General features: G+C 39.0%; 1 protein-coding gene across 1 annotated transcript; it reads left to right on the forward strand.

Annotated features, from left to right (window-relative positions):
• The first annotated feature begins 908 nt into the window (after nt 1-908).
• LOC137288117 (uncharacterized) lies at nt 909-12,505 on the forward strand. Its single transcript, XM_067820514.1, has 7 exons — nt 909-2,250; nt 7,102-7,228; nt 7,954-8,119; nt 8,285-9,311; nt 9,748-9,865; nt 10,402-10,556; nt 11,287-12,505. Exons 1-7 carry the CDS (start codon nt 1,298-1,300, stop codon nt 11,390-11,392), a joined length of 2,652 nt encoding a protein of 883 aa, XP_067676615.1. The 5' UTR covers nt 909-1,297; the 3' UTR covers nt 11,393-12,505.
• The last annotated feature ends 1,407 nt before the right edge of the window (nt 12,506-13,912 follow it).

Consider the following 13,912-nt stretch of genomic DNA (forward strand, 5'->3'; position numbering starts at 1 on the left):
CCCCGTACACTCAAAGATCCGTCCTTGTGAAGGGTTAGATACAGACACCCAGTACACATTGAGACCCGTCCTTGTGAAATGTGAGATACAGACACCCCTTACAGACTAAGACACGTCCTTGTGCAGGGTTAGATACAGACACCCCATACACACAAAGACCCATCTTTGTGAAGGGTTATACCCCGTACATTCAAAGATCAGTCGTACAAGAAGGATTAGATAGGGTCAGCACACAAATACCCGTCCATGTGAAGGGCCATGCAGATAGAGTCACCTTATACAACTGGACTCGAATCATTACAGACCACAACCATTTAGCCAGAAGATTGCTGAGCACCGCGTAAAACTAAATCCACTCAGTCCATGTGGGTGGGTGGGGGTTGGTGGGTCATATGTCATCACTATCGTGCATCCGGTTAACCATCGTTGTAAATGATCGTGGTTTACATAATCAAATCGTACATACGGAGATCCACTCGTGGTTGCATTTAGTCACCTTGTACGCACAGACACATACACCTACCTGTTTCAACATTTGGAATGTGAGACCGAATGTGAAGTTCCACATGTCCTTAAACCTTCGCGACAATACAACTTCGATAAAAAAGGCAATAACTGCCTCGTGTTTGTCTCGACATTTAGACCTTTGAAATCCACACCCAGTAGTGTTACCAATTTAAAGATGTCCACTACATACCCATGCCTTTTTTCAAAATAAATACAGAAACATCGTATATGACCAAAGACTTGACGAAGGTTTTCTGTACACCCAAACAACCGCCTAACATGGAATCACACACAATAACTGGATTCCCAATGTCGTATATGTCACAGTATTTATCATCACATAATGGACTTAGTCATAGAGATGGTGAGCTATAATTAGATTTGTGACAAACATCGCAGGTATGAAAAGAGTTCCGCTTTAACAGCGCGCTCTAGTGGCAAGCATGTGCAAATCCGTCGCTTGTCTCAGGTGTGCAATGATAAAAACAGAAATGTTAAAAAATATAAATACAAAGTGGTTTGAAGTAAATAAAAGCTAAGATTAACAAATATTCAGCTATTTACATCTGGTAACATACTAACAAGTCGTTGTCAACTGTGACCTACTTTACTAGCACACCTGTGCAGTTCGCTTACCTGACCCTTCGCTCAAAGCGTCACTCATTTGAATAAGGTGAGTGTCGTCCGCCATTTTGAATCCAGGTAAACTTGATCCAACGCGGAAAAGGTTTGTTTATGAAGACAGTTAACCTAATGTGGACTTAAAATATTCGTGAGAAGACAGGTAACAATGTCGCTGTTAGTACGTGTGACTTTGGGGGTGTTTCTTGGCCTGTGCGCGCTGTCATGGGTCAAACCTGCTGTCGAAACTGATGCTCCGTTTTCATGGATGAGACCGGACAGATTTGACACTATAAATGACATGTTTTCTTCGGTAACGGGAGAAAATTGTCGTTCAAAACCAGCCGAACAGTTAACTCTCCCAAAGGAAACCATCGCCCAAATCCCCAAGTACAACAATCTGTTGAGTACTGTGATCTACTCCAACAGATCTGCGATGTTACATATGCACAACATGGCCCTCAACCGAGCCTACTTCTATAGTTTTATTTATCAGAAACTAAACAGTACATTTGATTTCCACTACCAGCCAGGCTTAATGTATTACTATATGTCCGCGGCAGCTGATGTTTCTGCAAGTCCAGGCTTCGTGAACGCTTCCTCTTTGTACTTTGACTTCAACTGCAGCTACCCGAACTGGTTTTCTACCTTACCTTTTAACACTACCATCCCCTTTTTCGGGCCGAGAGCATGGAGAGCTGATGATTACAATGAACCAACCAACTTTCTGCGAGAGCCAACCAACAACACAATTGACATTCATGATTATGGAGCAGGAAGAGATTCCAACTACACAAACTCAGCCTACAAGACCAATTCCTGGTATCACCTCTGGATGCCTGATATAACAGGAGAAACAGACTCACTGCGAAAGTTTACATATTCAGTTGGCATAAAGTACTCAAATACCACTGGGCACTTCACAAAGGACGAGTTTGAGGATACATCCTTTTTTGGCCCTCCCCAGCCAAGTCAGACTGACGGAGATCAGTCCCTCCCAGTACTGTTTACAGCCCCGTACTTCGACTGTGGAAGGTCCAACAAATGGATTGTAAGTGCCACTGCCCCAGTTGTGGAGTACTTCCCAAGATATTCCATCTATATCCACCTGCGAAGGCCAAGGTGAGTTCCATTTTGTATTTACTTCTTTAAGCAGGGTGTGAAGCCCATTTCTGGTGTCCTCCACCAAGAGATTGCAGGAATATTGCTAAAAGAAGCACAAAACCATATCCATTCACTCAGTCTTATCAGGCTTTGCATAGTTCAGAATGAGATGCAAAACAAAACTTTAGTATCTTTTATGTCGATTGGCATTTAGAAAATGAGGAAAAGATCAATCTGTTCTTGATAACAAAATGATAGTTTGTCATGGATTTGATTTCTGACTTCATTTGGTGACATACATTCAGCATCGATCAGTAACACTGAAATGGTGAAATGTTGGACAAACGATGAAAACAAAGTGTTCATTATCCATGTTGAGGAAAGTTATCAAGAGTTACATGTTCATGGTTGCAGTTATACACCAAAGCAACTTTTGATGTGGACATATGTGAAGTCTATAGTACACAATGTTTCAGTTAATAGTCCATGGCATTTATACTGTTAACATGATTAATCAGGTACGCCTTTCACCGTCCACATGTATGCCACATTATTCCTGGATGAGGAAGTGGTCTAGTAGAAATGTTACACCTGAATGGCAGTGTAGAAGGGTTTACACAGCTGCATGTAGAAAGGTAGACCTATCAAGAAGAGGTATGAAGTATATGTTGTATATACAAGACCATTAAAATTACAGAGTTGCTTAAAAAACATTTTTGTTGGTTTGCATATAATCGTGCAGATACTACTAGCATATTTGAAATTGTTTTGTTACTTTGGGTTGAACAAAATTTAATGCTAAAGAAATTCTGCAACATTTGCTGTTTTAGAAGAGTTAGCAATAACATGTATATGATTTTAAGAGTACAGATGAATATAATGAAGACGATGTCTAATATCTGTTAAGGAAACTTATGAACATATTACATTTGAGAAAAAATATTGTTTAATTTGACACATGATAGTTGAAGATGATTAAAGCTGTTGAAGATATTTCTACTGTTTGGCAACACAACCCACTCATATGAAGCTGGTTAGGTATCTATGAAAACAGTATGAAACTGGTAAAGTGAAACATGCAGAGGAAGTAACTTAAAATTTGAGTCACATGTGTATACATATGCAGGAGAATTGATAAACAAAAACATATTACTGCAGTGCAAATCACCAACTGAATCATTCTCAGCATCAGCACCAGCAGTTATGTACAGAGCGGTATCTACTGCTCAAATGCAGGCACTACTGCCACATTATTCTCGTGCTGTGAATAACAAATTGTGAGAAAGATCATTCGAACAAAGTTATTCTCAGAATTTGTAATGATTAAGATACTATAAAACTATACACATGAAACATGAATGGTAACCTGTGAGGTTTCCAATATGTGCTTGAGAGTAAAGTCATTCTTGTCAGCTTCATTAGAATTCATAAAGTACATAGGTGTCTTACAAAGTGTACAGCTGCTGTTGTCATGAACTATATCTCGAAGTATTCACCTCACAGAGTAAGATATTGCTGTGGACAGTGTATTACTGGTTTACTGCAAGGGAACACTGAACAATAAGGGTTGGGTTTTATGGGTGGCTGACAAGTGTGACCTGGCAGGCCGGAACAGATAACAGTATGTGTGTCATTGCAGCGATAACTTCGCGGGCTGTTACACCTTTCACCATCCGTCTGTATGCTTGTTACTCTGGCGATAATGACGACACTTCAAGGGGTTCACAGGCCCCACATACTTTTTGATGCCATGACCGTAACCATCATTTCCCACCCACAGAAACTACTCTAAACTGTTTTCTGTGAACAGTTTTGTCATACAGTATGCCATGAACAGTTGTCATACAGTATGCCATGAACAGTTGTCATACTGTGTGCTGTAAACATTTCTGTCATGCAGTATGCGTGAACAGTTGTCATACAGTATGCCATGAACAGTTGTCATACAGTATGCTGTAATCATTTCTGTCATACAGTATGTCATGAACAGTTGTCATACAGTATGCCATGAACAGTTGTCATACAGTATGCTGTAAACATTTCTGTCATACAGTATGCTGTGAACAGTTTTGTCACACTATTTGCTGTAAGTAGTTTTGTCATTCTGTATGCTGTAAACAGTTTTGTCATACAGTATGCTGGAAACAGTTTTGTCATACTGTATGCTTGGGTAAATAACGATGATAGCCATCAAACATCAGACCATCAACCAATCAAATTGTGAATATAACATATCAAAGTTGTTTGGCTCATAATTCATATATTTTACATATATTTTATTATGTTATGACATATGACATTATTTAAAGTGTTAACACGTCAATCAGTGCAGTAGTATTATGCAAGCATTACATGCACAATGTTTTAGCTTGCTGTACAGAACATGATCCAGCAGACCTTTTATCATGTTTATGACTCAACTGTTAGGATCTTGTAAAGCTAGCTGCTAGTGTAGTCAACTGTAAATAAGATGCAATCATTACGTTCACAAGGACATGATCTTGCTCTCTGAGAATGCACTATATATAGTTTCCTGCTCTGTGCTTTCTAGACAGACGTTTCTGTATGATGTAAAACCCTGCATAAGTGTTTAAGCCTCTTTCTAAGGGCTGATCTTAGTGTCATTGAAACACAAGTGACTAGTGACAAGTGACTGAAGTGGAATCTGTGAGATGTGATGGTGTTCTACTTAATCCAGACTCTATCAATTACATATTTTGGATTAAAATAACAGTCCCTATCAGCTTGCTATAAGGATAATTCTTCATAGCTGACAAAAACAACAGTCCATTAGAAACTAGTAGACATCTCTATTACTTCTATTCACAATGGTTAATGATTGAAAACTTGTGTTACGTGGAAACAGAGACTCTATTATATGGTCTCTGGTGGAAATGAATAGAGGCAGTACTTTGTTGACAAAATGTCACCATCACAGGATCTGTCATGAGACTGAACACTCAGTTGACGTCACTTCTTTGGAGATTACAGCTAGAATTGGTCACCTTGGTCCTGTTGTGGCTACCTCGTAGTGATTGTAGCACTAAGATGATCGCAGCTCTCATATTTAACATTAACGTACATCTGTCATAATGGTACGATAGCTCTCTAGAATGGGACCCAGTAACCAAAGCTGGTTACAGATATATCAAGGCACACCTTCGGGTCTCTGTTGCCAGGCACATGGAAGTTGAATGCTGATCAGAAAATCTACCATCATTAGATAGTTGTCGGCATTTCAACTTCCAACACTGAGAACTCTTGACAGGGTCCTGTTACTTATAGTCACATGACGTTGACAACCTGCCTGCCAAATAAGCAATCCATGGTTCGAAAGTTGATAATGATACCTATTTGTGTGTAGCATGTAACGTGAGGTGACAGGTGGTGCAAGTGATTGTTATTGGCCTGGTATTAGAGGGGTGCTGGCCAGCATCTCAGCCAGTCCGACACTCTCCACTCACATGCAGGCAACCAGGCAGGACTTGTTGGTGTGTGCTGTGAGAAAGAACACAGTACATTGTCTCATGGATTTTAACATTTGTGCTCTCCATACCATTCATGGTTGTAAGTGCTTTGTTAATCCTTATGTTAACATTGGTTTATAAATGTTTGGTTTTTTTTAATTTTAAATGCATCATAAGAAAAAAATGCAAATCTTTAGTGGTTTTGGATGGAAAAATACATTTCAGGTTATACAAAGCTGGACTATTCTTGGTTGTATTATTGTTGAATTGTTAAAGTCTTCTGAATATGTTTAAAAGGGTTATTCAGTAAGACTGATACTTGCCTAGGAGGTTGGACCAGTGTTTTCATTGTTCCACTTCATAAGAAATGTGATATGAGCAACCCAGGTAGTTACAAAGGAATATCTCTAGTGTGCATTTTAAACATGCTGTATACATCAGGTTGGTCAAATATAAGGGACAAAATACTCGAATCTCCAGCAGACTTTAGATAAGAATTCTGCACAATAGGCCATATCTTTACTTTAGTGGAATAAGTGAAAAAATTACTGAACAGAAACGGAGGTGATATGTTGCCTTTGTAGATTATAAGAAAAACTTTCCTTCTGTTAATCGAACAAAATTATTTAAATGTCTATTTGATACTTATGTAAGTTTTAAAATAATGATTTATGAATATATATAGCTCTATGAAGAAGATGCTGATTACTGTCACTGATTTATTAGTTGTAAACAAGGATGTCATCTTGTGCCATATTGCTGTTTCCCCTTACCAATGAATTATCAGTAGAAATATAAAAAAATGGAAGATATGGTGTACAGCTTTCTCCTGATCTGATACATCGATTTGATTTGTTACAGGGGACTAAAGTTTGGGTTATGCATAGCTATGAGAAGATGGCAAGTGCTCATTTAACTGATCCTAAAAAGTTTCCAACCAAAAAACTTTTAAATTGTAATCTTTTTTGTGTTCAAACAATGATTCACTATTAAGACATATGTAAATACATGTTTGAAAAGAGAACATTTCTTTTGTTCACAAATATGTTAACAAATATAATGGGGATTCTGAAATTATAGAAATATGTATAGATTGTGAAAAAGATAAAGATTCGTCTACCTTCATCCGAGGTTATTTAGTAACATGCTGGATGTAGAGATACCCACTTTTCGTTATGGCTTACCAGATACAAAAATATGCTGAGTATTTTTGCCATATAATGGTGTGAAATGAGTGGATATGAAGATTACATGCAGGTCTGCACTGCACAGACAATGGGGTTGTCATGATTAGAAGTATTAGACTAGGATTTGTATTGTCTGTGAAGTTTCATTTAATTGTGCCATTTTGGATACAAGTGGATTTGTTTTGATAAATTGCATGTTATTGTTCATCCCCCAGGTTTGTGGCTGTGTCAACAATGGACATTGAATTTGAACGGATTGACATGAACCAGTGTCCACTGGCTGAGGGGAACCCCAGTCCTAACTACTTTGCTGGAACAGCCCGATGCAAGAACACTACCATGGTAATATCTACACACTCACAAACACTCACATTACAATGAACAATGAAATGATGGTGGGTGTATGCATGTCAAGGGGAAATTTATAAAATGTACTTAAATGTTAAACAGAAACTGTTTGACCAGAAAAAAGATTTGGATCAATTCCAAATTTCTCTTCTGCTTTGCAGTTAGTGTTCTTCACACAAAATATTGTGATTTGTGCAGCAGTGATGGCCAGTTCCATAAAACAATGACAGATGAGTTTTTATTTATGAAAATATAAATGTTATGAAATAAAACATTATCTAGTGAGTGGTCATTTTGTATAGGGCTAAATGTGGTTCTCACAAACAAATGTTTTATGTAAGGGGTTGGGTGGTGAGGAAGGGTAGGTCTCTGCATTTTGTTCCCATCCATTGTCTTACTGGAACCCTTGCAAAAGCAAGAATGTGTGTCCCGTTTGAACGTGTATAATAAAAATAAGTATATCAATGTACTGAAATGATCACCTAAACCTTGTTACATTGCCATACTTTCCTAACTTGATGGTGAAAACTTTCACCAACATAGTCACCTTACACCTTAATCGTTAACTGTAGATAAAGACATAACAGGTGTGGTGAAAAATTCCGTAGTTTCACATTGTGTCTTTATTTATGCGTTCGTTATAATGTTGTTACTACCTTAAATCAGAGTATGTTTGAGGGAAATACAAGGAACACTGCATGATGTGTTTGCTGATACAGTGTGAACCAATCAGTGGCTACGGATTCAGACGGGGAGGCTACCAGTGTGTGTGTCAACCTGGGTACTACTACCCCTGGTACCACGATGGACCTTTTCTTGGATGGGAGATTGAGGAGGCCACTCGAGAAGAGTATGAAGTGGGATTTGACTGCCTAGCTGTAGAGGGTGAGAACTAATCTATATATAGCACAATGTCATGTGTCCAAATGTTACTCTATGATATTTTAGGTATTAACTTCTTTATTTTGTCAAGATAATTTTTTGTAATGTTAACATTCTGCTGCAATAAACAACTTGCAACTTTACTGTATCTTGTGCACTTTTTTCCAGAACGTCAAGTCATCCCTAACGTGATGCCAGAGTTTGTGGAGAGGAAGAAAAGATCAGTTTTGTCAAAGAAAACTGAGTTTTTGGAGATGACCCTCCCAAAAGCTCTGAGTCCCCGACCCAGTCCCCGACAGAAACGTCATTTAGTTGCACGACTCAAGGACTACAAAGAAAAACGGTTGAGGGAGAAGAGACGTACGCTGGTTGCTCGCATCAAGAGAGACACATCACGCAAGATACATCGCAACAAGCGAGATGCTGTGGATGAGGTAGCAGTGATCCGGTTTGATGACATTCTGACGAGGAAGTATCAAACCAATGCTCAGAACTGCAAGTCCAAGCAGGCTCATGAGCTGTTCCTTCCCGGGGATGCTGGCCATGGAGTAGAGAAGCTTTTTGAGGCTCAGGGTCGCACAGCACTCAGACTGGCTCACTTCCTCAGTAATTTCTTGCAGAATGTAGATGAATACGAAGAATTTGGTAACCTCCGTGGTGACAGACGTCTTAATGAAACTCAAATCTTCTCTGAAGTTCTTGCCAATGTGATGGGTGATTTCAAGATAAAGGCCAGTGGTGTCTTCTTTGATAGGTATAAGTTCCGCATGTCACCACCCATCAACAACACTGACCCCAGATTTGTGGATGGCATAACACGAGAATTCTTTGGACCCTATGCCTACAGAATAGAGACGAAGGATGAGGGTCTAGATTTTTTCAAGGCAATAGACTTTGCTGGCTTTGAGGACTATTACGTTGATGCATCCTGGTACAGGGACATGAAAGCCAGATGGGCAACTAATCAGTATGGTCTGAAGAAGTTCACAGCAAAGCCCATGATCCGATCCAATCCAGGGGGGACCAGTTCGATCCGGTTTGAATATTATCCTCTGACTTATCGAGCACCTCGCTATGAAGATGGAGAATGGTTGAGACCACAGTTCAAGTGTGATGACATGGTGAATGATTGGGTGGTGACCTACGTTGTGCCCTTCTTTGGGAAAAACAGTCTGAAGACGAAGATTGAATTTAAGTAAGCTGCAAATTGAGGAAACATTGAGTTATTGATTTTATTGTATGCATGTTTCTGTATACAGTAACACTTATGAGTTTTAAATGCAGGCTTATTTAAACTGCCAAGTTGGAATATGCAGCATATTGGCCAGTTTTGGCCAGATGAAATTTGATCAAATGTTTTTTTTTCATAAGGTATGTTGTGTTGTAAGATTACCACATACTTAAACAATTACTTGTGTTTTCAAATAGGTAAAATTCTATTTTGCCTAAATAAACTAGATGAAGGTTTTCAGTTTAATTCCCAGACATGCAAGAGACACTTGTACAATGCAAATTTTAAACAACATTTTGTGCTGAAATTTTTAAATGTTTATGGTTTGGTAGAACCAACTTTTAATGTGTATTGCTGGCCACACGTTGTTTACATTGTAAGGCCTTATCTGTCTGTCCAGGGGTGTTGTCACAGTGGATGCCAAGCTTGACTACCTGGACATCAACCAGTGTCCCTCGGAGTTCCACAGTGCCAACTCCTTCAAGAACACCGCTCGCTGCCACTTTGAAAGTCAATATGTAAGTAGTGCTAGAACCTCAAAGACTTTCAGCCAAGCGACCCATCTAGTTGCAGTTCTTGGCACTGGCGGAATAATCACGTGACAATAACTGTGGTTATTTTCTGGTGCCAACAATTGCTTCATGGACCTTTCATCTTTGTGAGGTAGTGAATTTTACAGTGGTGACTTTTTTTATTTGAAAAATGTTTTGATACAGGAGAGATTTTAAAGTTGTAATATTGTACTTGATAATATGTAATATTAGGCTCATTCTTCTAGTAAATCTAGATGGTTGCCTCAGATATACCCAACAATTTACTGAGGTATGATGTATTGACCTTTAGCTCAAACTACACCTTTACTTAACTCATTGATGAATTTGCAAGTCAAAACACTTACACTGAAAATATATCTGTAAAGGAGGACTGCATATTACATGCTCTATGCCAACTTCCATGAAACACTTCTCATGAATAGTTTAAATAATGCATACTTCTCACCTCTTTTACCACATGCTGTGCATTTTTGTCCATTCTACTTTCAATCTGCTCACAGTGTGTGCCTCTCGAAGGGAAGAGGTTTACACGTGGTGGCTACAAATGTGAGTGTCGTCAAGGTTACGAGTATCCCTTCAACGACTTGGCCTGGTTCTTTGATGGTCAGACCATGGAGGAGGAATGGAGGAAGTTGACTGCTGGACAACCCAACAGGTATGATGACAACCATCTATTTACTGTCCTTCAATCCATGAAGGTCTGGGTTAGAACATGTCTTCAGCAATGCATGCTCGCCACAAAAGGTGACTATGCTTGTTGTAAGAGGCGCCTAACAACATCAGGTGGTCAGGCTCGCTGACTTGGTTGACCCGTCATTGTTTCCCAATAGTGCAGATCAGTGCTCATGCTGTTGATCACTGGATTGTCTCTGGTCCAGACTTGATTATTTACAGACTGCTGCCATATAGCTGGAAAGTTGCTGAGTGTGGCATGAAACTAAACTCACTCGCACACTTTACTGTCCTTCAGGATGTTTGTGTCAGTTCTGTCTGTCTGTACTGCAGATAGATAGCAACATTTGGAATTTGTCTCTTTCAAGACAGTTCTCATCACAACTAAATAACATTTGAAGATACCAGTGAAGATTTGGGTTAGAATCGGTCTTGTTAGTCTTAGGAGGTGACTAACAGGATTGGGTTGTTAAGACTCGCTGATTTGGTTGGCACATTGTAACCTGGTTGTGTAGATCAATGTTCATGATGTTGATACCTGTATCGATTATTTACAGACCACCACCTGCTATAGCTGGAATATTGCTGAGTGCACTGTTAAACAATAAACCAACCAACATTTGAAGACTTTATATAAGCATCATTCAGTATATGTTTATGTTGATTGTCCTGTTGAAGATGGATCAATTAAAGTGATTATGCATATGCTGCAGGTATGCTACACTGAAGTGCCGAATAGCGGGAGCATCATCCGTGGCAGCAAGCATGTTGATGGTACTGGTGCTGTCCTCTCTAGTCACAGTGTGGACAAGGACATGACCTGGGAACTACTGTGCACTCTCATAAGCAGCAGAACAACAATTCCTGCGTCTTTTGTTTTCCTCCCAAATGTGCTTTGGACAAATTCTTCTGCTTACTGTATCTGTTCTTATTTACTGTTAATGTCAGTTTTATGCTGGATCCTTCATTCAACATTACACCTTGCTCTTAGTGTAGCCCAGGCCCTCTAGCACCACGCCTTGCCCTAAGATAATCTCAGTACTTGGATTTTATGTGTTTTTATAACAGGTTTTAAGGGACCGATTACTTCAAATGTTTTTTGGGGAAAAGTGCCTTTACTATGCATGGCCTCAGCTCTTGAGGGCACATATTCCCTAAATGTACTGAAATGGTGGAGTTTTTGGAAGATAGGTATGTAACATTTTCTCAGAAGGAAGTTAGTGGGACTGTGGAGGTTTTAAGTACCTACTTTGATTTGATTTGTTGATCATGTAAGTTTTTTTTTGTTCAACTTTTTACAGATCTTAGCTTTGATACACTTTCTGATTTTAAAATGTGTACATATGTTGATTATGTATAAAATGTTATATATGATGTACATACAAAACATGTGATAGATATACCATGCCCATTTCATGCATGATCATGAACAGATGCTACAATCTTTCATGAGCCACTGAATGAAAACATATCAGTCCAATAGGACACCTTGTACATGAACATTGATTGACATATTGCACAGATATCACATACCTATATTTTTTAGATATTAGTTTTTATGCACATGTAGGATGTTTGATGTACTGTACAGTAAACTGTGTCCCTAATTTCATACACTTAGGGTCATGAATGTTTCTGAAACATTCACATTATGTATAGAAGTGATTGAAATTCCTTTAACCTCCTAGTTACACATCAATATTGGACAGTTTGAGGTGTCAACATCAGAAATAGATGAGTAATACAGTTATTTGGATATTTTTGTTGGAAGCATATAGCAAGCAACCTTTGTGATTAAAATCATCTTCTACTATGCATATTCATTCCTGCCATAGGCACTTCATAATCATATTTCATACCATATATTTGTAGGTTTTGTAAATGAGAAATTTTGTACATGAGAAATCAATAAATCTTTTTTAATATAAATTATATCACTCTTCTATTGTTTTTTATGTGTAATATATCCATAATTCCTATTGTTTGACAAAGACAATGGCATTTCAACAAGTATGAAGTTTTGGACTGAACTTACAGTACTGTGAACCAGATGTTATCTACACTTACAGTTTGCCCAGGACTTTCATCAACAGTCATGTGTAAGCCTGGGCTTTTTTTCCCATTTATTATGGTGGCTATGGTTCACCACCTCCATGATGATTCTACTGACAAGTGACTATGGGTGAAACGCCTTCCAATGATATGTGACTATGGATGGATGGATGGATGGATGGATGGATAGATAGATAGATGGGATATTTATATAGCGCACATATCCACACACTAGTGCATGCTCAAGGCGCTGGTATTTTTCCCTCGATCACTGGATGTCAATCTCAACAGCGCATCATATTTCAATCTCAACTCCCTGGGAAGTGTACAACTCTTGCTGCCACAAGGCGACAAAGTTTATTGTGGCTCTCTCGTCCTAACGAGGTACAGCTGGGTGGACTGGGACACATAGTCACAGCACTTTGTCCAAGTTTACTGCACGTTGCTGTACCCGCAACTAGGTGTATGCATGTGTTCATGTGGCCCCATCTGGTCATATACCAACAGATTCGTGGGTTCTTTTAAGTGCACAGGATTGTGACAACACCGAAAGAGTCTGCACACAAAGTTGACTCCAAAGTTTTACACCTGGTCACAGGTGGGCTCAATCCCGAAATTTCAGCCTTGCTGGATCACTAGCCTGGCGCCTTAGCCAGCTCGCCCGCCATGCCCACCATGAAACTTGGGTTCACCACCTCTCACCTGATTCCACACAAATTAGAGCAAAAGCATGTGCCTTATACAAGATCTTCAGTTGTAAGAAGTACTGAAGAATCATGACTTGTAATTGGGCTTGTAATATTTGTTGCTGCTGTCGTAAACTGTAAGCCTTTGTACTACATTGTATTCTATTTGAAAACAATTCAGAATAATGACTTGAATGTTCATTGATGTTATGGGGATATTTACAGATTTCACAATTAAATTCTGTAAACATATGTGTCAAAAGTTGAAATGGGCTAATCATATTCTACAATATTACTTTTTTGCAACAGATTCAGTAAACACCAAAGCAACAATCCTACTGCAGATGATAAAAGAATTGGTGTTGGGTTGGGAACACGTCATCTGTCCAAGGAAAAGGCAGGTCTGAGGTTAAAAACTCTGTACCATGCACAGTCATGGTTTTGTGTACAGAGTAGCTTCCCATAGGCTTGGTCGACACATGAGATCCCAGTCTACCTAATCACTGCCCTGAGTTGGGCCGAACTCATTCACCAATCAAATGTGCGAAAGTCCCAAGTTAAAATATTCAAACATACTAGTACATCAAAAACAAGAAATTCA

This window comes from Haliotis asinina, chromosome 6 (genome assembly GCF_037392515.1).
Source record: "Haliotis asinina isolate JCU_RB_2024 chromosome 6, JCU_Hal_asi_v2, whole genome shotgun sequence".
Classification (NCBI taxonomy): Eukaryota; Metazoa; Mollusca; class Gastropoda; order Lepetellida; family Haliotidae; genus Haliotis; species Haliotis asinina.